Raw genomic sequence first — 25,305 nt, 5'->3', positions numbered from 1 at the left:
GTTATTCGATCACGATTCAGAAATATTGTTCGTCATAAATCATAATATTAATTTATGCGCATCGTGTTCTCGTATCCGGGCCTGGTAGAATGTCATCTGTCAAATGTCGTCTGACTATTATAAACACAAAAAACTGCAGTGCACACAAGCACACAAATCGGCACTGGTTTGTTATCGAACCGTAAAAATGTTATCGCCCCGCCACTCGTAAATTGTGTCCATGTGTATGATTAGTACTTTTCGACTAGCGGTTTTTTTTTCGTCTAGATATTAAATAAAATGTTATTAAGTAATTAAACACTTAAAATTTATATATTTTAAACATCATTATAATATTATTATTATTATTGTTATTTTATGAGTGAATGCAGCCGTGTAAGAGTGTACAACATGTAAGTATAATAGCAAGGTTCAGGGGGCTATGTAAGTCAGAAAATTATTTCACAATTGTTTATTATAACATACAAGACTGATATTAAATAGGAATTTTATTATAGTTGATAATATTGTCTCGATTAGCGATCAATATCCATCCTGTTAATTTAAGATTTTTAAATGATATTGGTCCCAATATATTTGTCCCAACAGTTCTGACTCGTGAGGATTATCCTAATTAATGCTGTTCCTAACTGATTGCAGTATTTTTGAAATTTATTTTGTTGTTTTATATCATACTATAATTTTTACAATTCCTAAACCTAAATATCATTCCAAGAAAAAACTGATTCTATGTATTAAGTAACATTCCTAAGTGACCTAAGTTAACATTCTTTAGAAATACTGATCCTCTCGTACGTTTCAGATAACCTTCCAGACAAATATTTTCCCGAAGAATACTGATCCCTGTAATGATTTTCCTGGTTAAGAACACGTCTGATAATACCTATATAGTTATAAATTATAATAAATTATTTGTATGAATTTAAATTCCAAAGCACAATACAAGTTAGTGTATAAGTATAAAAATTTAAAAAAATATACATGGCGTTAATTATATTATAATGGTATTTAGGTATTTTGCATTTATATAGGTACCTAAGTAATTACAATTATTGTGATGCTTGGTCGACAATTAATATAATTTACTCTAATTTATCATCTAACAAAATCTCATCAAGAAATGAAACTACTGTCAATTGCAGTTAAATTTCATGATAATTATTTGTGGATGTTTTAATTATACAGTATACTCAATATTTAATGTTTGGTTATACATATACCTATGCGTTTCAGTGCAATATACAAATTCCTAATCGATTGATGTATACGAATTTCGAGTACCTACCACGTGGGTGTACGATAAAAACATGTCCAAAGCTTTAGTGATTAGACATTGTCTGTGTAAAATCGTCTCTGGTCAACACGCATATAATATAGGTATATATATATTATACATAGGGCGTTTCATTAAGAACGCCGGATTTAATCTTGTCATAATACTTTATTAAAAAAAAATTATTCTGAACAAAAAAATTATATCAACCTGTAGTATATAATCTCCGAAGTGTGGAATATCACATCTGACATATTATGTCCTCCTCGGCTTCGCTGTCAAGCTTCTGTTCGTATCATGAAATTAGCTATCACTTGCTGACACATCTCCGGGACGCGCTATGGTCACAGAATATTATTATTCTGTGTCATATGACTACAAACAGAACCGGAGAGTTTGCGGATAACAATTATAAAAGAAACATGTCGGCCAATACACGAAACGAAAAATGTCGGGAAAATTAAATCCAGTGCTCATAATGAAGCACTCTATATGTATATTCGTAATGTGTACAATATACAATATCATAACGTGTTCTGTTTATCTTTTTTCGCGGAAAATTTCATATCCTGTACTTCTGGGCCCTAATGAAGAACGTGTTATCTATGGTGAATGTGGTAGGCGCCCACGACACTATATTTTATCACATCGTCACGTGTTTAGACTTCAGTAGAACATTAACTATATGTACCAGCAATCGCGACCGCAAGATAAAATACAACCCGTGGCCGGGACATTGTCAAAAGGTCTTATCATATTACACTGATAAAGCAATATAGCTGGTAAGCTTAAAAATTATTTATTTTATAAACTATATTAATTATCGTGGACATAAAATATGTTATGCCATATGCGTGATATAAATAATTACATACAATCATACAGCTGATATACAATGCAGTTTGTATAGAAAATCGCAATGATGGTTTCACTGTGGTATCTATGGTTTGAAATTCTTCTATGTATATATTATATAATTTTTATACACCGTCGGCAACACGGCCCATTGGGTGTCAGGAAGTTCACGGTTGATACGGTTGGAATACGTGTTTTGTGATGGTCACCCATCCGAGAGCTAAGCTGGAAATAGCTTGACCGCAGTACGCCCTATATGATGGTGATTGTGTCCAAGCACCACTAACACTTATATAGGTAGTTATATATTTTAATGTAAGGGAAGGTATAAACATCAGATATGAAATAAATTATACTTCAAAATTATTGTTATAAAGTATAGTAAAATACTAATTGTTCATAAAATCATAAATAATTAAAAATTAAAACAAAGTTAACAAACTATCATTAGTTTCTATTGAAAACCCATCTAGAATTAGTACTGAGTGAGTAATTCAAGTATAAGAGTACAAATCAAATTAATAAATAAAGTAGGTATATAGAATAATATGCAGATGATGTATAATATGGTGGAGTTGGTGGAAACTGGTGGTGCGTCGTTCATGGCACTCGCAGGGATTGGAATCCACGTCCATATCCACGTGTATTGGTGTTATGAAAAATAATGATAGTAGTACGTTCAATATCGCGTGTGTGCAAGTGTACGTACAAATATCGAATACAATATGATACTGCAGGATATACTGGATATAGATGTGTCTATACGTTTGTTTGGACTACGATAAACAGAATATTATTGTTATCGTTGCTGCCGCCAAGTAACTGCCAGTAACCTGCGGGTTAATACGCCTATATTCAGTACTTAAACGTGCTATGTACCCCTTATTAAAATACCTAGTGAACAAACAATTAAAACACTCCGGAAGTCCCACAGTTTAATTCACCTATGTTGTCCTCTATAGAGAGGTTTCACAATACACTTCATTTCTCTCTCTCTCTTTCTCTCTCTCTTTCTCTCTCTCTCTCTCTCTAATAAACTCTATAATATAGATACAATTGTGTTGGTTTTATGCAAAAATAATGTACTATATTAACAATGTATTAAAGTGTTATAAGTCTATTCATATTTTTAATAACGTGATAATTTAATTACATCGTTAAGTTTATATATAGGTTATTATAAAAGTATAACTACAAATTCATATTAATGGTTATTTTTGATTGTCGTTTAATGAAAACAAATATTCGCATTCAATTTTTTGTTTAGAAACTATTGTTAAAACTAATTTATTTAAAAAAATTACCTCAACTCTTTGTATTGTATTTGGTAATGTTTTATATAGGTACGATAATAATTTTACACTATCCAAACACCGTTATTGCACTGAGCTGTTGCCACTTGCCACATTTAGGAATTTTATTTTCCTGATATTATTATTGCCGTTAGCAGTTATATCATAAATTATAGTAAATAGTAAATATTATGTTAGTTACATTAAAATATTATGCCAACTTATGTAAATATAGGAAATTATGGTAAGTACCACTTTTTTTTATTATTTCCTTAAACATTAAACATGTGCAGATTACTTTATTTGAACAGTCCAAAATCACTTAAAATCAATTTTATCACTCCACATTGTTGCTTAATGCTCTAACATTTATTTTAATTGGTTTCTCATTGTTTAAAATTAATTTCATTAAGGAGTTAATTTATTTACTATTGCATTTATCAAGTTCACATAGTTTCGTTTCATTATCAACTTAATATTCCTAATGCAAGTTTACGATTGCATGTTATTAAAATTGACGTACCGCTTTGAGCAATAGGTTGGTACAATATGTGTAAATAAAACTTATTTTATTTTATCTTATGATTTTTTAATAAATATAATTTAGTTTCATCTCATCATTCAATTTTCCATGTGAAGATGAAGTTTTTTAAAGAACAAACTTGTGTTTACTTTAGATCTTATAATTATTAAAAATTCAATATTTATCGTGGTGTAAAATTTATAAGACTTTAAATGGGTAGACATACACTTATAAATATGAAACAAATATCTAAATATAATATGAAATAGTAAAACGAATGCGACTGTACTCACGTGACGAAAACATAGAAAATACTGTTTGATATTACATTATAGCTACTATAGCATCAACCTTACCTAACCATATATGATCGAAAATAATACTATTATTATCATTATTATTTCTAGACTTCTATAATTATAATATGTCATCGCCGAAATGGAAAACTCAGGGAAATGTCCACGTTTGACGTAAATATCGTAACAGGACGGTATGATAGATTGGATCCTGCAGTATAGCCAGTAGCCACTATAGGCGGTAGGTATACCTACTCTTATGCTGTTACACTGGACCAGGGGTCTTCAACCTTTTTATGCAGCAGGTCACATATTGTTTTATAAAAATCTTACGGGCAGCATTCATGGTAAAAACATATATTTTAAACAAAAATTCAGTTTTTGTTATTACAATTTTTATAATTAAATTTTCAATACAAATAATAATAATTATTATTAAAATAAACCGAGAAGAACAAACAGAATACGCATCATGTGGAGTCCCCCTAAGAATCATACACATTTTTGTCGAATGCAGACAAAATGAAGCCGCCAGAAATAAGCATAACATCCCAGAACATCTATACGAATCACTAGGCCCGAACATAGAAACCATCACAAAATATACTCAAAATATATTTTATAAATAAACATTTTTTTAATTACAAATTATTTATTTTATTTTTAGTGTGAAAACTGTCATTGTTTATTACTAATTAATTTTCTTATATTTGGTTGAATTTGAGACGATGCAATCCTGAGTGAACTTTTTAAGTGAATGTCAGTCAACCGAGCTTTAGTTTTCGATTTGATAGTTTTCATTCGTGGAAAAATATGCTCATTAGTGTAAGTGTTGCCAAAAACAGAAAATATTTTTAATGCGTCGTTCAAAGATTAGGATATGTTTCTATGTCAATATATTTTTTTTTTTTTAAATTGAAAGTTCAACGTTTTTGTAAAACGCAATTTTTATCCGATATTTTACGTTTTTTACTCGCTGACATATATTGTATAATTAATATTACGAAGAAAATTTATGAAATTGCAACATTTGAAACCTTTACACATAAATAAGTATTATGCCCGTCCCACGATCGATTACGAACTAACAGGCAACAATCAATATTTATATCTATGTAAGTAGGACAGGTAGATTATGTAATTTATCTTCTCACGTATTTCCGATAGCGATGGCTTATAGCCATTAGCCACTATCTATTATAGAAATAGAAAAGATAAATGATAAATTTCAAATTTGATCGTGTGCCGCCGGTTGAAGACTCCTAGCTGTACTATAGGTAGACGGATGAAAGTATTCTCCGCTTCGAATTATTACAAACTTATCTTTACCACGACTATTTAAGTTCGTGATGTATATAAAGCTATGTATAGGTAAATTTCGTTACAAATATTTCTCACCCTTCTGCCTCATGACACATTTTAGACTTCTCACTTCTGTATTTTAATTGAATTTTAGTTTCGGCGACAATTCCTCTTAGCTTTATTTTAGATTTAATTCCAAGTTCACATTATTATAATGCCAATAATATGCTTGGTTTAAATTGTGTTCAGAAACCAATAAACATCATTCTACTTGTACGTATGTACGTCTGTCAACTCCCCCCCCCAAAAACAAAAAAAAAAAAATCGCCACTGACAGACGTTACAGTTACTGTAATTAAATACACAATATTGAATATATATATACATTCAAACTAAATAATAAAGCGATATCCTCTGTTGTCCGTTATCCAACACGTAATGTATACATTCTATATAGTGTTATGGTAGGTATACGTATAAGTATATAATATAAATTGTATATATTATATATATATATATAGGTACTTAGCTAAATTAATCGCGGTCAATGCCGTCAATTACCGAAAATGTCGTAATTATATTTTACGTCGTATTTACAGTGCGATCAACAGGTCTTAATATGTAGTATAAACATTATAAACTGTGGGTCGCGGTCGGTATAAGTATACGTATAAAAAAACAGTCGGGTTGCTTATTTCCGGTCACAACGACCCTTTAATCTTTATATACCGATAAGATTGATTCTCTTAATTTTTCACGGCCAATAACGGTAATTATTGACGTGCCTATCTACATTATCGAAATACCGTATATACCAATAAACGTTAACATTAATATCTATTATCTATATTAATATAATATTACTATGTCGTAAGTCGTTACCGTTATGTATTAATAGGTATTAATGTATTGTCGGTTCTTGCTGGTTTTGTGTAATTATTATATTGAATATCATGACAATTAAAGTTATCATCATTTACGACTAACCAATGTACCTATATACTTTTCGACTTCCCTATAATCACTCAGTCCCTCCATTTCCTGCGACCCTCTTCCTGCTTTTCTCAACCTCCTAGTCGACAACAGCAATTTAGTGTCTCAATTTTCTTCTCTTTCATGGCCACAGGCTATATTCTGCACCCGGGTTTTTAAACTTTTTTCACACACTGCACACTGTGTTCTTCACAAAATGTTCATGCCCTTCCCATTATCATTTTTAAAACCGTTTTTTTTTAAAATCAAATTAATATAAAATATTGTTTTCATTTTTGTTAATTGTAATTATATTTCTTAATAATTATAAATATAGTAATATTATAATTTATTTTAATTAAAAATGTATGCTTTATGATGGGTGTTACAAATATCTTTAATTCATTGACTAAAAGCAGTTGACAAACACATTCGCATTTTATCCTTCCTTATTTGAAATTAGTTTTCCCCGTTTTCCGTTTTGAAAAATTCGTAAATACTTAAAACCCTTGTTCTCAAAGATATGAAGTTGAGGATAGCAAGATAGTAGATAATGCTCTTTCGGATATTTCTGGATATTCTTTAGAAATATAATATATCCTGAACGTATTAAGGGTATATTCTCCGCCTTTCAATTACAATGTTCGATGAATTTTAATTGTACCTTAATTCGATACTGCTTATCAATACTATAAAAATATTTATTCGTCTTTATTTTCCACTTCGAACCAGCGGCGTATTTAAGAATTGTTATAGGGAGGGGATGACCCATTGAATATCACTAATAAAAGTAGCATATAAAAATACTAAACACGATTTAGTGTCTAGTTATATATAGGTAAATTCTTTAATAATAGAAAAAAAGACCAGGGGGATCCCGCCCCAAATCCCCCCCGTAAATACGCCGCTGCTTCGAACAGCTTAATTGGTGACCTTCAAACAAACAAAACTTTCAAAATATCAAGGCACTAAATTTGAAAACAACTGCTCTACATCAATACGCTGCAATAATAAGCCAATAAATAATAATATAAACTAATATTACTTTTATATTTTCATCCATGAATTTGGTATCGTCTTTAACGTCACACAAAAAGTATATATTCTTTTATTTCTTTTTATTCTTAAAGATTTAAATAGCATGCTCTATGCTACAATTATTGATAATACCGCGAATTAATACCATTATTTAAAAACTTAAAGGTTTACGCTATCAACTTATACTCTTATAGAACCGTTGATTACACGTTATTATGATATTAAATATAATTATTTAATATTAAATAATATTATTATTTTGATACCATTTAAACATTACACACATACATTATATAGGTACCTACATGGCTAATTTTTTTCCGCGTACAAAATCTATTGACCGGACGGCGTGTTGGTCAGCGGTGCAAACAACTAACCAATTTATTGTGAGGTTTATGGGCAAAACATACAGAAAATTTTAAATGGAAGAAAGCATTCCATACTTAATAGATATGTTATAATTATTGTTATTATTATAGTGCAAAGCTATGATGAAATCGTAATTAGTTTATAATATTTTTCCGTTACATAATATCATTGATAATTATTTTATAACACCTCAAGGACCTAGAAGAGTCCAAGAGTATTTCTGACACAAAGATCGTACAAACAATGGTATTTATAAAAAAAGTATCTATGTAGTTTAAATTCTATTATATATGTTGATTGTTAAAATGCATTTTTTAAGTACCTATTATATGTACAATTTAATATACGTTATGTATACATATACTTTTAAATTATAAGTTATAATTATTACATAGGCAGTGCCTGTTAGATGTTATCGGAACGAATTTATAATATGTTTTCACTTTTTCAAATTTCCATCAAATACCTACTTAAAAACTTACCGACTTATCGACCTAACGGCCAATCGATATAATACAATATAATACACAATATGTAGTGAGTCAGTCGCGTGTCAAGCTAATATTATTGCCACAAATACATGCACGAGTACTACAGTGTGGTCTATGTATAACGTATATTTCTAGGTTTTGAAAAACACACATAATATTCAAATGATGCACATTTGTAGTATTTGTACTTTATCATAATATAGTTATATTTTAGGTCAGGTATGTAATAACTATAATAGTGATCAAATTAGTAAGTGAGATTTAATTTATTTTAATAATATTACAAACTATGTAATGAGATTAATAATATTTGAATTTTAACTTAAAAATGAAAAGATTTAAATAAAATATATGTGTCATATAATATGGTTTGTCTCCTTTTTCAAAAGCTATGACTTGTGAAGCAGACAAGATTTCGCGATATATCTTCATGGCGTTTACATGGTGTAATTTAAATGTATAGTATATAACTAATATAAGGCTTGAAATCAGTTAGGTTTTTACTAAAACCTATAATTTCCCGGAATTTTAGGAAAATAAAATCGTTTATTGTTATTTTAAATTTATTTTAATTCCCAGTTATCGGTTACTGTGACAATTTTCCAGTTAATATCCCAGATATAGATGATATATACACATAAAGTGTTAACTGCTCCATGCTTATTATTCACATTATTGATGAAGTCGTTATTTTCCGCCATCTATGTGGGAATTAGAGTCCCATCAATTAGAAATGTTTGATATTTTAATTAGTGTATGGTTATATTTTCGATTAAGAAATATTTATTATTCAATGTGAAATTTAAATACTATGATTTTATAAAAACTTATTTCATATTTGCTATTTTCTGATTTACAAAGGTTATTTCGTATTTTTTTTCACACGCTTTCATTAATAATTCGTATTTTATTTTAATTATTAATGCCTATCAATGTTATTGTTTTACTTACGACTGAAAAAGTCTTTATAAAGTAGTTATATGATTTAAATTTCTCAGTTTTGATTGCTATTGCCACAAAATTAATAAAAACTGATGACGGTGTATAGGTAATAATATACTTATTATTATTACCTTCTAAACTTTATAAAATACGAATTGGATATTAGATCAAGTTTGTGTGGTCTTCAAAATCTAGTAAATATCATTAATTGCAAAGTATCTTTTACGCATCCTGGTAGTAGGTATTGGAAATAAAGCCTTAGTGTTTTGAACTTTGAACGGTTAGGATAATTCACAAGTCTATGTGTTTCATAATTAATTGCTGTTTGTCAATTAAAATAGATTACTTAAATGTATTCTTCAGTTTATTTAATTATTTTAAATACATTTTCAGAACCACGAAGTAGTACTTATCTATTTTTATATTAGTAAATGTTTTAATGTTTTAAATGCATTTTGCATGCTTATTTGATTAAAATATGTATGGTCTGGTCTTATTAAATTATCAGTTGTTGGCTTGTTGCATCAATATAGTATTCACATTTAAGGTCTGGAATATATAACATGAACAGTATCGTATAATACTAACTGCTTAAAAATATGATATAAAAAGAACATTTTAATAATTTAATATTTTTATTTATAATAATAGAATGTTAAAAATAATCTTAAAACTAAATCTCCATAATTGATATTTTCAATATGAATGATGTTTAAATTTTGGGGAATTCTGGTAAAAGGTTACGTATTGTTCATTCAATATAGATATAATTGAATAATAAATAATTTTTTATCTGAATTAATTCAAAATATTTCTTTTTTATATAATGGATTATATGCTGTCACGGTGGCGGTTACCTGTAAACGAAAATTGTTGAAGTAATGAAGTCGGAATATAGACTCTTATAAGTGTGAAATATCTCATAATATATAACTTAATTTAGTTAATTTTTTTTAAAAATAATTCTCTCAAATATAGAGAAAAAAATAACTGTTTTTTGTTCACTACTAAATGATTGTTGTATGCACAGTTTTATTATTATGATATAAGAAATATCGCCCGATGCCTATACACACTGCAATTTTGTTCCGAATGATGGTGTGAACGAGAGGGTTTGAATACACAAAAGACCCTGCCCCCTCCGGCTTACATGTACACCGAACTGATAAAACGTTCCTGTCGTGGAAAGTGGTTTTCGATTTTGTTTTTCAATATACAACAAGAGTGCATGCTACATTATGAATATTTATAGTATTTTGTAGCATATTGCGTATACATAATAAGGGCATTGCAAAAAACTTGTGTGGGTAATAGTTATAATAATGGTCGATTTTGGATTGGCAGGGTAATGCACCTATGTTCGAATTTTAAATTATATACTCACCTATAGACTATATTCTAAATTAAAAATATATACATGCGTAGTGAGTGGTTCAAAATAAAGCAATTTGTTCATTGTTTGTCAATAAAACGCCCCTAAGAATGTGCGTAAGCCGTCATTATTATAGGCTTGTTGACCGAGGGAATTATTATACCACGTGTTTTGTTAATAAATAAAAATCCAAATTTAGCTATTACTGCAATATACATAAAGCCTTAATTCGGTAGGTACGGTATGGTGTTTATATACCTATATATTATATTATAAGCTTGAGATGATTTAATAATGTAGTTCATGTTTATGACATTGCTTATGTTGTGTACATTTCGATTTGAAGTAGGCAGGTAAAAACTATTTGTTTGCGAATTAATAATTAATTCTATATGATGGACGAATATAAATAAGCAATTTCATGCTAACGTTTAAAATTTTAATACAACAATCTTGACAGGTTTAATAATGACTCCTTGTCCAAATAGGTCAATTACACAATTTGTGCATATATTATATATTTAATATAAATTATAACATTTACATAATTTAATATTTAAATATTTTATTAATCAATTTATTTGAATTCGTTCTTTTCAAGAGTTCGAAGATATCAATCCTAGAATAAGTATGTTAACAATAGAATCACTATGGTTTGATATAAGCTTCATTAATGTGCAATTATTGGATATTTCTCTCACAGAGTATCACAGCTTAAATACCTATCTAGATGTCCTCTTAACTCGGCACAATTACTTAAAGGCAGAGATATCAAAAACAATAAAATTCGTAAATAATTGCTATTTTGGTACGGGAAATCTAATAAAATCGATATCGATATCTCTAAATTTAAAAATTTAGAAAATGTAGGTACATGACATTAATACGCCCTATCATCTTATATGGGTCAGAAACTTGGGCACCAAGAAATATAGAGGAAATACGATTAGATACATTTTAAAGAAAAATCCTTAGACGAATGGCCATGTCTCGACCCAAGAACTGGAAAATGGAGAATTCGAACCAATGAGGAACTTTTGAACATGTTTCAAAGACTTTGATTGTCAAGAGAAGTCACAAAAAGAAGAATGATGAGGGTCGGACACGCCTGTAGAAAAAGGGACCCAATGATAAATGCAGTAATTAAAAAAGAACCAGAAGGAAAAATACCATTAGGCAGATGACGCCTTAGATGATTAGACTGTATAAAGAGAGAAGTTAAAGAAGTAAGCTCAGGAGCACACTGGTGAGAAGTAGCGATAGATAGGGAGAGATGGAAGGAAATTTATTGTACGGGATGGCCTTAAAGGCCTACCCCCCCCCCCTCCCCACCCCCAAAAAAAAATAAAAATAAAAAACTTAATCGATTCTTGTCAGTCAAACACGTCATTAGTTCAACGACCATAATATTTTATCATGTAGATACTATCAACACGAATGACACTAATATTGTGTTCAAAAACAATAATAATGTAATATTAATAACATTGCTTCGATGTTCATCAATACATAGGTAAGTTAGGTTACCATATATGTATGATATATTTATGTAAACTACAATAATTTTAATTTTATCCCGTCGCCTATAAAGAAATTAAAATAAATGAAAATAAATCTAGATTTAAATATACGATTTTTTAGGAATTTAGAACGGGCTTGGGAGGGTATCCTATTTTCGCATAAAATAATATTAGAAGCATGTTTGCATGCTACTAGAAACAGCAGTTAGTCACTTTTCCATTTTTCGGTTATTTTTGTTATTCAATTCTTTTTCATTCTTTATTCAAGGAATAACGCGTGTAATATCTAAAATAATAGTATTATATTATTTATATTATACACTGTGATCACTGATTTATAGTTTAGACTTATATATGTTGCTCAAATGTTATATACAATAATATAGTAATCTATAGTGTTTAATATTTAGTAACTCAATAATATTATGTACCTATACTACAGCTATAGCAGAGTCTTAAGAGTTTGATGCCATAAAAAAAAGTGGTGATAAAGTACAAATTTTATATGCGTTGTTAACGAACACACCAACTTTGTCACACAACATTTTAAAGGCCCCGAAAAACACAACTATATACATTCATAATAATCGTGTCAAAATAAATCGTATATCCTCTTCCACTCATCATAACAGTACCTTCAATCCAATCAACTGTTACATTTTCTACTATAGTCAAATATTTACATATTATTATATAAATGGTATTTGTTCGTAGCATTTTTCGCGATGTTGTCAGTTGTCATAAAAAAATATTTTTTGCATTTTATATTAACTAATATTATATCATATATAGGTCGTCGTGGTCACTTCCAAGAACGTCCCTCACATTATGTGTATAATCATAATAATTATTATTTATATAATATGTTATAAGGTCCTAATAATATTGTTGTATTTCAACGAGTTCGTTTCGTTTATTCGAAAACTTGTGGAATCGATTATAGTAAATTATTTGAGATTTATTTGTTGTGTACATTTTTATCATGTATTCGTGTTATATCAAATTAAATTATATACTATACATAGGTATAGTCGTAGCAAAGTCGTTTTCCTTACTTCTGTCAATAATTCGTAATTTGTTTTTTTCGTTGTTTGTTAAAGAGTTTAGAGTTATTAAGAGATTAATAAACTGTGTAGCGTTACATTATATGTTACACGTATATGCTACCTATATTAAGTAATTACTATACATATATTATGTATAATATCGAGTAGACCGTCATAAAACAAGCGGAGCGTTTCGTATATTTATCGTTAGAATATTAATATCCACTACAAACGATTTTTATACACCGCCATTTTATTATATCCAATATAATAGTTTTTTCACTTATTATAATATTATGTACACCAATTTATATAATATAATTTAATTTGTTTACGGTATGCATAATGAATATGGCAAATAAAATATGTAGGCACGTTTATAAATGTATGATATATATTACATTTTATTATAAGTACATAATTATCATTTTTATTAAATATTTATAGATATACGAAGGTTGAGCTATATATCTATTATACTGTTTTTCGGTACATATAGCCGTATGACGTATACAATAAGACAGTAAAGAATAGATACTGATGCATACGATATATGTATTATAATTATAATAGGTAATATTTTTTGACAAGTACCTACATAATCGCATATTAGATCACTCTACAAGTTGGTAGAGGTTCTTATAGGGTACACGGATAAATAATGGATTCCCAAACGACAACATTGGTCCCGATCAGACCGTGTAACAAAAAAAAAATTAGAGGTTTGAGGTCTAACATTTTTGTAATATAGATACTAGACACTTATCATTTTTATTCTCAAAATATAAAAACTCTTCATCCTCGTGATTACTGCTCAAACGAAAATATAAAATTATCCTTAATTATTCAATAAGCAATTACTATATTTATAGTTAAAATTATTATACTATTATTTTATTTTTTATTGTTTAGGGTTTTTGGATCCCTGAAGCTCCTCCTGTTACAGCCTTAGTCCTTGATAGCATATTTTACATTTTATAGATATATTTATGGCCGTAGCTATTTTCCTCCAAAAACGAGATACCGTTTTCCACCACTGTCAATTTTTTTCCAGTAAATAATAAACAAAATTATAAAATAGTCAGTATAAAAATAAATAAATCCATTATAATATTATAATTTTTTATAAATATAGAATATTTCAGCAAAAATGAATATCTGTTTAAAGAAAAGAAAAATTGGATATAATATGAATAATTATTTTATTTTTTGTAATTACTCAGACTAGCGTTTTTCGATAGCTAATATAGATAGTCGATACCAGAATGTAATCATCACCCAATAAGTGTAAACTGTGTTCCTAGCCTTACTCAATCTTTATAATACGAACGTCATTACGAAATAGTCATAATTTTAGTCGAAAATAATGTGGAGGAAAATGGACAAAGGAAGAAAACGGTATGTTGTTTTTGTAGGAAAATGGAACCACTCATATTAATGAATTGGTTATTTGGTTCAAATACCTAACACTAGGTAGTTATACAAATATAATAGGTATATAATAATAGTTTAAACAAATATAAAATAGATCGAAATCAATTAAAATAAGTAATAATAAAAAAAAAATGAAGGAGTTTAGGTGTATATTTACAATATACTGTTTTAACGTTAGGGTATCTTTTCAATTAATAAAAAAATATATAGAACGTTGGAATAAGATTCTTTTTTTTTTGTATTTGTTCATTGAAACGACCTCTAGGTCTTCGTTAATGCTTATCACCAGTTTATCCATGTATTTATTACAATACACATGATACTACCCCCTTCTCCAAGAGGAGACAGGAGACATGTGCCGTGTTCACTACTAGTTGAGTGGGACCTAGTTGAAAACCGGATGACGCAATCGGATGACATCGTGAGGATTCGATGATCACGTAGAACCACATAAATATTTTTTTGCACTTTACTATGAATCGAACCGATGACTGTGTAAGTCGTAGTCAACTGCGTGACCATTGCGCCACTCCGGCCCCTATAAATAAGATTCAAAATTTAGTTTTTCGTCAAATAATTCGCAACAGTATGTAGTTTGTAGGTAGACGGAAATTTTGCCAATATTTTTGGTGGAAAATCACTGCACAACAGTATTGAAGTATAATATATTAATATTTGTATTATTTTATATTTGTACGTCTTGGAACCAATTCAAACAGTGGTATGATAATGATAGATAATTACCATCGGGAATCAATTCGTACACCTTATTTGACCATGGAACCAATTCCGTATTTCCCGTTTACACACCGAGTACCCGCAGGATGCAATGACCTAGGAGTTCATATTTTTTTTTTTCGAGAAGCTATGCATATTATTGTGATACCTACTACCTACACGTTTAATATCAACTAATTGCCTTAGGAAAAGATAATTCAAAGTCAAAATAATTATATCACACACTGCATGGCACATTATTATAGTATATAAGTTTTGGTGATTACTATCATTGCGGCGCCTTGGAGCAATCGTATCTGATATACATTTATTGAAAAATTTAAAATAGTCTATTTTGATACCTTAGCTTTTAAAACAATTTTGATTAGAAAATATTTTGATAAGTTCAAGTCAAGTAATGGTTTATCTTTTGTTTTTCAAAATGTAAATGTTTTTTTAGTAGTAATTATAACTTTTTAAAAACATATTTGATTTTAACAAATACCCATTTAAAAATGCTCATGATATATTTTTAAATAGTATATGCTTCTTAAACAAAAATAACTTTATTCATTAGATATTTTCGTTGTTTTTTTTTTTTTTGTATTATTATATTCTTATTCGTCATTAGTTTATTGCTAATTTTCATTTATGGCATAGGTAACCTAACCTATTGGCATCAATATAATATCAAAATGAATATTATTAGTTTATAAAAACTAAAAATTATTTTAATTTTAATAGACATAACATTTTATTGCCTTGAGTATTGTAATAAAGTATATTATTTATGACCACTTTTGGTGGAAACAAATAAACCATCAAATTTAAGTGAATAATTACAAGTTATAGTTTATCTCTAAACCAATCATTTGTAAGTCGATTGCAGGTCATGTCTATACAAGCTCTGTAGGTACTCAATACGATGATCCTGATTATACTTATCTATTGAAAGAAATATTTATTGTATTTTATTTATTGTTTTTACTGCAATATGAGTTCAGTATTGTCGTATACGCACCTTTCGGTGGTATACTGGTATACCTCTATCGACTCTTGAGTTACCAAAAGATCATAAATTAACCGGTTACAATTTGGCTCTCTTTATATTTTATATAACCTTACTGTTTAGACTTTCAATCTTCTACGACCATAAATTAACCAGTTTCAGATCAGATTGAAAGAATACAATTAACGTAGGACTACCTTTACCGTTTTAACCTTAAATCGTCAACGACCATAAATCAACCGGTTACAGATCAGATTCAAAGAATACGTAGAGTTGTGTGGCTACTCAAACAAAACATATAATTTTACAGGTCGGAAACACTTTTATTCATTAAAAAAACATATATTTAAAAAAACACTCTTATAGTCCGTACTGCGACTACGCTTTTCTCGCGTTTAGGTTTAATCGTAGTCGCTACGTCCTCGTCGGTAAATCCTACAACGACGGGACTGCCCCCGTGCCTGCGCGTACAGTGATCTTATTTTTTGTCACTTCAGCACATTCTGCTTTCCAGGCCTGACCTACCTTAATATCTAAATAACTAAAATTATTTTCCAACTATATTACATATATTACCTATAAATTAAATTATATTAAATCGAAAACTGTCTGCAATGTACGTCAGTATAATATGTGAAATTATAAAAATATAATGTCATACCTAAATAACTTTGTAATATAAGTTGTCATGATGCACGTGCGATTTGACCCGATTTGCTGCAGTTGGATTTTATTATTTTTGAACATCGTGGCAACTACAGCACTGCAACAAGAAATGAATTAATACCTTCGCGTACGGTGTATCTACTTAATATTATGTTTTACGATACCTAGCGATAACGTCGAATTAAAAATAAAAAATAAACGAATGCAACAACGTACAATAATATTAATTAGTCGTAACAATAATATGTATCCGTGTAATTATCGTGTCTACCTATATAGTTATATATAAGTATTATTATATCGCTTGCGCAAAAATACAATAAAACTTTTGTCGCGTATAACGTTACGTAACTATAATATAATATGATATTCGACGCGGATAATAATTTTCATAGCGTTATATGGTTTACTTCAGTGCGTTCGTATAACATACATTATATATTGGCAATCGATACAACGACGTTGTTCGGATGGATATAATACGTACCTACAACTGTCGTCTATCCTGTGATCAATGCTGTTGTGCGTATGTAACATTATGTAGTTTTATTAGTTTTAATAACATTATGTAATATTATTCTATAAAATATGGTGTAAATATAGTACATAAAATAGTTTTAAGGTATACTGTCCGCAACTTTGTCGCTTTTTATAATTCGTTATACCTAGAACCTAGTAGAATAATAATATAATAACATATAGAAACACCGTAAATAAGAACCCTGTGTGTATGTGTAAAGTGTGTATGTGCACGTGAGTTTTCTACGGGTCACGACTCACGCTTATACACGCGGATATATTATAATATATTATAATAATTTATCAATGTTATATTGTTGTTGTGTGATGCATAGATCGCATCGATGGATTCGTTTGTCGTCTCAAAAACAACCGGCACGGTATATAATACAATAATATTATAACCACAAGCTGCACATTATGGGCCTATGCCTAGATATACATCTAATATTATATACGCAAAGATAATATTAAGAAGACTTATAATAGCAGCCATATACCAATATAAATGTCGATAGTTATACCTATAGTTATACCTATACCTATATGGTAGATTGCACTTTTATACATTTTCCATTATAATATTACATATATACTTGTGAAGCCAACATCCATCGGACGTCTGCAACAGTGCACCAATTTCATATTATTTAGTAGAGTGTACTCGGTGCAGTAAACATGTAACCTATTCAATTATTATCGCCTTATTTATAGCTGCACTATTTACAAAACATATATATAAATATATATACGTGCATACGCGTTACATTGTACCTGCCGTTATATTATTATCATGTAGATATACGACGGCGGCGGTGCGCTTATTATATATATGTTTGCCGTGTGATAAACGAACTATATAATATATAATAATAGTGTGATTAGGTGTGAATGCTATTCCGAGCTCGATGACGTGTGCTTGCAGATGATGAAAAACGAGCGATGGCGTTGACTCGTCTAAGCTGAGATTTATGTACGTCATACGCGTCTCATCCGTTTTGCTATCAACCCGTTTTGATCTAACCTGCGGTGAATGATTTATTTTTTATCGAAATTTTTACACTTTCCTCGCATTCGATTTTCGGTTCTTCATTTACACTGTGTTGCAATGTGTGCCGTATCGACAATATTACAAAACCGTCGATACGATAATCAATATTATATAATACATTAGAAGTAACGACCGTATTTTACGACACACGTTTAATTTAATAATAAATACCGTAATTTATTATAATATTGTTACGACCGAAGAACAGCGTATAAACTATAGGTTTTATGTACCTAAAAGATTATATTTTTGTCTTATATATGACTAAAATCTATGCGTCTCATCATTATGAACAATGCCAATGAGCATTATTATATTTTTACAAGTACCTATGTATATTGTATATCGATGGTAAAAAATTATTATTAATTTATAAACATTTTATAGTGAGTAAACAGTATACTTTTAGATAATGTGCATTAATATGATAGTGGACGATACAACTTCCTTAGTCCTAGTCGTTGGTCTAACTATTGCGATGCATCAATTTACTATAGGTACAGAGCGCAAAACTTAGAGAAGGATTGAGAGACTGTAAACACTTTAATGCAGATAGAGGTAAAAATAATTAACCTGTGATTATAAAATATCAAAAAAATTAAAACTAAAAATGATGCTAAACGTTTTATTAAATTCATGCAAAAATATATTTTTCAAATTTACAGATGCCACAATAACCTACGATTTTTTTTTAAATTATAGAGCTGGAATAGTTTATGTCAAGTTTGAGCATAAACTATTTAAAAAGTTAAATTTCAGTTAATTTTAACTTTTAAATTTACTTTCATTTAACTGATTATTTTTAACTCGGCCGATTTTTATTGATATAAACTTAATAAATAACGAGTTACTTATTTTAATCAAATCTAAGTTGACCATTTACCTTAATTTATAAATAATCAAATAATACCTAAATATAATACAATTATTATTGATGATTGCATAAATATACATATTTTTTATTTTAAACCATATTACGATATTAACCCTTATTATTTTATATTTACGTACTTAAAAAAATAACATAACTATGAACTTTAAAAAAACTTAACCTGGTAAAAAAAATCATTAACTTGCCCAGGCTTGGGTTTAGTGTCATGGAAAATCAATAAATCAAACACCTCAATAGAAAATAGAACCAAATACACTATTTTTGATTGGTATAATCTTAATAGTGATATATTTTACGTTTAACACCTATGTTTGAACAGAGAAATCAGGTGAGATGGTTCCACAGATCGATAAATCACTTTTCCAAATATTAAGGAAAAGGCTAGAGGATCATAAATTATATTTGAACCCAACATTAAAAATATGGAAGATTTTGAAAATGATTATGAGATAGTCACAACAAAAAACTCTAGTACAGCAGAATTAAAGCTGTTTATTTTTCCAAAAGAAATTCTCAAATAGTCAACTCCTTATACCTACATATAATTATAAATTTATATAATTTAAAATTAAATCAAAATGTAAACATTTATTCACTGTACCTACATCATGAACAGAGAAAGTAAAATAACTATTTCAATAAAAACTGACAAGTTTTCCTGCCTTAAACGAAAGAAAAAAGTTCACCGGTAAGTAATTTCGTTATGAACGTTTAAAGTTCAAATGTTTTTGACATTTGGTAATGATATACCAACAATTTCTCTTTTATGGACGATTTTCTTATTTTTTTGTAATTCAAAAACAAATGGCCGCAAGTATTTAACACACGTTCACTAAATATTAATGTTAGTATTTTTCAATATGGTATTATTTTAAAAATATTTTGACTCATTAATTTATGTAGACATTTTCAATTTTCAGCTTTTTAATTTTTTTAAACTTTAATTTATGATCGGTAAAGCTTGAAAACCGTATACAAGGTTTCTTATAAGTTTTTGTATTATGTTAAAAAAACATAAATGATTCATAGGCATAATAATTTATTAAAGTTCAAAAGTTGATAAAACTCATTAAAATCATAAAATTTTTCAAATATTTTGTAGTTAAAAAATTAAAATTTTTAAAATTTTTATACTTATCCTTGAAAACTTAAAATAAGGTCAATAAAGTTTTTCATAAATTGTTTATACTGTAACCAAAAAATCTAAAAGATATAGGTACCATACTATATTATTAATTGAAAAATAAATTAATTTAATACCTAGCAATAATATCATAAAATATATATACCTACGTATAACGTATATTTTGATTACCTGTCGTTTTTCAGATACAATATGATATTACATCACTGAATTCCAATTTAACACATCAATTTTAATGACCCACTCAACCAGGGTCGCTGATGTATTTGAAACATTTATGACAATCTTATTTTGAGTCAATACATCCACCCACTAACCAACTTTCAGTGCCTCTCAAAATCTATATTCTATACTGTACAGCAGAGCGATACCTACTTACTTCATACTTGTCAATTTTTTTTAATCTTTTTTTATATTTTATATTTTCGTCATTGAAAAATTGTAAGTGTTTTATTTTTTTTAAAAGCGAACAAGTAGGTAACGCACAGTGTATATTAAGTGTCTACTGTCTAGAGAAATCACTGTATAATTAGTGTAATGGGTACATAACATTTGAATTAAATCATATTTTTGTATACCAAAAACGATTCTGAGCGAATTTCAATTCTATATAAACTACAGAATAATTACCTTATTTTCGAGATTTTGTCAAAATTTTAACATAAAATATTTAAGAAAAATCAAGCCTTCAAATCTTTAATATTTATCAACTGCTATTATAATAAATAATGAGGAACTTTATAGTAAATTAACAAGCATTTTTTCACAACAACCATTTAATGTGCATTTATATTATGCAAAAAAAAAAACTAAAAAAATTGAAAATTGAACTCAAAAGGAGTTGATTTAATCATAATATATATATAGAATATAATAAAATAAAAATTTGTTGAAATTTTCAAGTATTTATTGTTATTTGTTTTTAAATATTACAAAAAACCAACACAAAATCGTTCGATGAGAATTCGTAATTTACGCCTGAAAACTCAATGCAAAAAAACCTAAACCTAACCTTGTTCAAACGCTCATAAAAAAATTGTTAAATGTTTTTTTTTTAAAGGTAGGAAAATTTACGTCCTATAAAGAATCTTGTATTAAATTTTTAAATCTTGGACACAAAAAAAATAAAATATCTACCCCTCAAATAATTTTCAAATTGTCGTGAGTATGACAAAGTTTGTATAAAAAACCTTGCATTAAATTTACAAATACCTATTTTACCATGTGAAAATATTTCTTTGAATAATCTTTAAAAAAAAAATATTAAAATTGAAATTTTCTTCTGCTGTTAAATAGCTCAAAAAGAGTCAAAATATTCTGACAATTGTACCATCTACAGAAAATACCAATGCAAACAATCGTTAAAAATTGAATTTTTATTACATAATATATGTAATTAAATTAAAAAAACTTAATCGATTTTATCAAAAATTTATTTTGCGTAAAATGCCTTGTTTTTTCTTATTTTTTTTCTGATACTTGAATATTACTAAAAATTTTCTAATTTTTACATCTCAAAAATGTTAACTAGATTAACATTCCCATTAGAAATTATCCTGAAATTAAAAATCAGAGCGTTATTTTATACTAGAAAAAACGTTTACATACAGAAAAAAATCAAATTTCGTTATTGTATATACACTCCATTTATCGTCCAGAATATACAATGATAAACTTAAAAACTACGTACCAAGTTTTTCAAATTTTATCAAAATATAAAAAAGTTTTAGAAATCGTTTTGATATAAATGAACACAAGTCAGTATCTCATATTCTCATTTGGTGGAAATTTGTAAGGTTCAAAGATATATTTATTAGGTGGAAACGTATTATACGCTGGTGATGCTGAATGATTTTGCTGTCAGAAAAATATTATATGCTTTTAATTTATTTTGTAATAAAATTGAATATTGTAGATATTTATATAGAAAATAATTAACTAATTACCAATTTTTTTTTTTTATAGACTAAAGTTAAAGATTTTTTGGTGGAAACGAAATTGATCAATAGTATTGATATTGATATTAGGTGAAAAATAGAAAAGTTATCAAATTTGAAAGGAATATTTATTTTTTGGAAACGTGTTATGATCGTGATATTATATTATCATTGTTATCAGAAAACAATATGTCTTCTGTTTCTGCATCGTTTTGTTTGGTTCATATTATCTATTATCTGTCCCTACACACGCGACTTTATCATTATTGTTATTGGAGGGTCATTATAATATTTTTGTTGTGTTCCAAAAGGGCTGCTTCCGGTGAGATAATATCTATAGAGATACAATCACCGATGTTTTATTGTCGTGAAATCACATAATGCAATAATAATAAATAACAAACAACGTTGGATTCTGTATATCGACATTTGCCTCTGTATTATAATATCCACGGTGTTATATGAATGTATAGGGCCCGGAAGTTCGTGCTCTAAAAATTAGGTATTTATATAGAAATAATGCGTTCGTGAAAAAAATTGTATAGAAACATAATATTATTGTGTTGTATATAATATTATAATAATTATATGCAAAACAATGTTCTATACAATCAAAGTATTTGTGGCTGATGCAGTGATGCCTGATTTAGATATATTTCAAAACGACGGTACACCCTCATAATGTGTTATCTCTGTTTTACAAGTACGTAATATATCAAATTGTACGCTCAGCAGATCAAGTTTAGCTCCATTAGCTTTAAATTTAGAGCGAGTTGACCTCTTCTAAAAATTATAGGTAACATTATTATGGAGAGCTTCTCATAGGTTTTTTATTATATTTTAATTTTAAATCGAGTTATGAGTATCTTAAAATTGGAAAATTGCTTGTATATCTTAATATTTGAAAAGCCCTACATAAAAATGTTACCTATAATTTTTAGACTCACTCTAAATTTTAAACTAACGCGCGGAACTAAACGTGATCTGCTGAGCGTAAAATTTGGTATGTTACGCACTTGTAAGACGGAGACAGCACATGCAGGTATAGCGTCCTCATAAATATAAGAATGAACTAAGTGAATTGGCCTATAATTAAACTTGAACGTAAGCACATTATTCACATTATTATCTTTTATCTATATTTTCCCGTTTGTTTTTTACGAAATTTTAAGTTTTAATTAAAAGTGGATTATGAAAGTATATGACGATGAGTATAATAGGTATATGTAAAATATTGATTATATAATAGTCAATTCACACTAATATTTAAGCTGACAATACTAAATTAAAACTGTTGGAGACTAAAGTACATTTTTATATATTATGTGTTTATGTGTTAGTATATGATGGAGACAACACATAGAGTATAAGTACGACGTCCTCTTTGGTACAAATTTAAAACACGTGGAAATTCATCAATTTTTTAGTCATACATAATAATATAATATAAAATAGTGTTGCAGGCTTATAAACGATATATATATATTATAGATTATATAAATATAATTTTATAAACTAATAAGTAATAATAAATATTTTAGATTACTGATTATTTATTTATGTATTATGTAGGTACTTCACATTTCTGCAGCAACCACATATTTTGAAATTAGAATCATACTATTGTTAATATATTCTTATGTTATGACATTGGCACTTTAGTATTTGTATAATTTATTAACCTTAACAAAATGTACATAAAAATTGTATTACCTATATACTATTACCCATTTACTAATTGTATTTGTATTGTAGTATAAAATAACCGATAGTCCATACTTACAGAAAATGTCCCTATAAATTATAATGCAATTATAATAATTGTATAATATTTTTGAAATATGTGTAATATTTGTATGTAAATAATGTATATAATAATTCTTCCTAAACAATGTAAACTATGTCAGCCAATGGCCTCCGCTGCCGAAGATTATTTCTAATAAAAAAATAATAATATATTTTTGATTTTCCAGATTCTTTGAGAATGTACCTTTATGGTAATGATGATCTTAAACACATAATATATGATAGGTAATATTGTTGTTCAAAAACAAAGGGCGCGAACGTCATTACCTCAAATATTTCATCTTCAATTTAGAGATGATGCGATTGCATAAGATTAGATCAGTCGTAATGAGATTAAAATTATTATTATTATTTGTCAATAAAACCAAAAAAAAATATATTTATAACTGTGTATATTATATTTACTACTTCATGCACTTTAATTTACTGTTCGGTGTTTTAATTTTTTAGCGCAATTATTTTGATAATTTATAACACGTATATATAGCAATCTCCAGACTTTATTATTAGCTAGGATTGTATTACAGTAGCGTTATCTAGATTTACAACGGTTTCGGTGGCGACACTAAACGCACATGCAGTCGTCTGAATGTTTAATATCTGTCACAATCAGTACGGAGACTATAGAGACGTTGAAAAAAATATGTAAGTGCCACAGTATCAGATAGAAATATGTGTATACTGCACTATACAGTACATTATTCGTTATTTAATATCCATGTATTTATTAGATAACCGTAATATTTAAAATTTAGTTAGTATTCAAATGTTTGTGTAGGAAGTGAAAAAATCTTAAGAAGTTCAGCTTAAACTTTAAAACTATTACATCAATTATTATA

At 28.1% G+C, this 25,305-nt stretch overlaps 1 protein-coding gene and 1 long non-coding RNA gene across 2 annotated transcripts; one reads left to right on the top strand and one right to left on the bottom strand.

The window, feature by feature from the left end:
• Window positions 1-189: 189 nt before the first annotated feature.
• On the top strand, window positions 190-25,305 carry LOC149058968 (uncharacterized). The gene is made up of 4 exons (XR_016190618.1): window positions 190-392; window positions 1,234-1,377; window positions 1,490-2,055; window positions 24,634-25,305. It is a non-coding gene; the product is annotated as an uncharacterized LOC149058968 (long non-coding RNA).
• On the bottom strand, window positions 13,760-17,813 carry LOC149058969 (uncharacterized). The gene is made up of 3 exons (XM_089221654.1): window positions 17,605-17,813; window positions 17,113-17,214; window positions 13,760-15,263 (listed from the first exon to the last, which is right to left on the bottom strand). The coding sequence occupies exons 1-3, from the start codon at window positions 17,652-17,654 to the stop codon at window positions 15,008-15,010; spliced, it is 408 nt and encodes a 135-aa protein (XP_089077780.1). The 5' UTR covers window positions 17,655-17,813; the 3' UTR covers window positions 13,760-15,007.

The sequence above is a fragment of the Diuraphis noxia genome, unplaced genomic scaffold, assembly GCF_037042655.1.
Source record: "Diuraphis noxia isolate RWA-SAM2 unplaced genomic scaffold, SU_Dnox_SAM2 contig0002, whole genome shotgun sequence".
Classification (NCBI taxonomy): domain Eukaryota; kingdom Metazoa; phylum Arthropoda; class Insecta; order Hemiptera; family Aphididae; genus Diuraphis; species Diuraphis noxia.
Note: the sequence above shows the minus strand (reverse complement) of the source record. Positions and strands in the feature narration are given on the sequence as shown.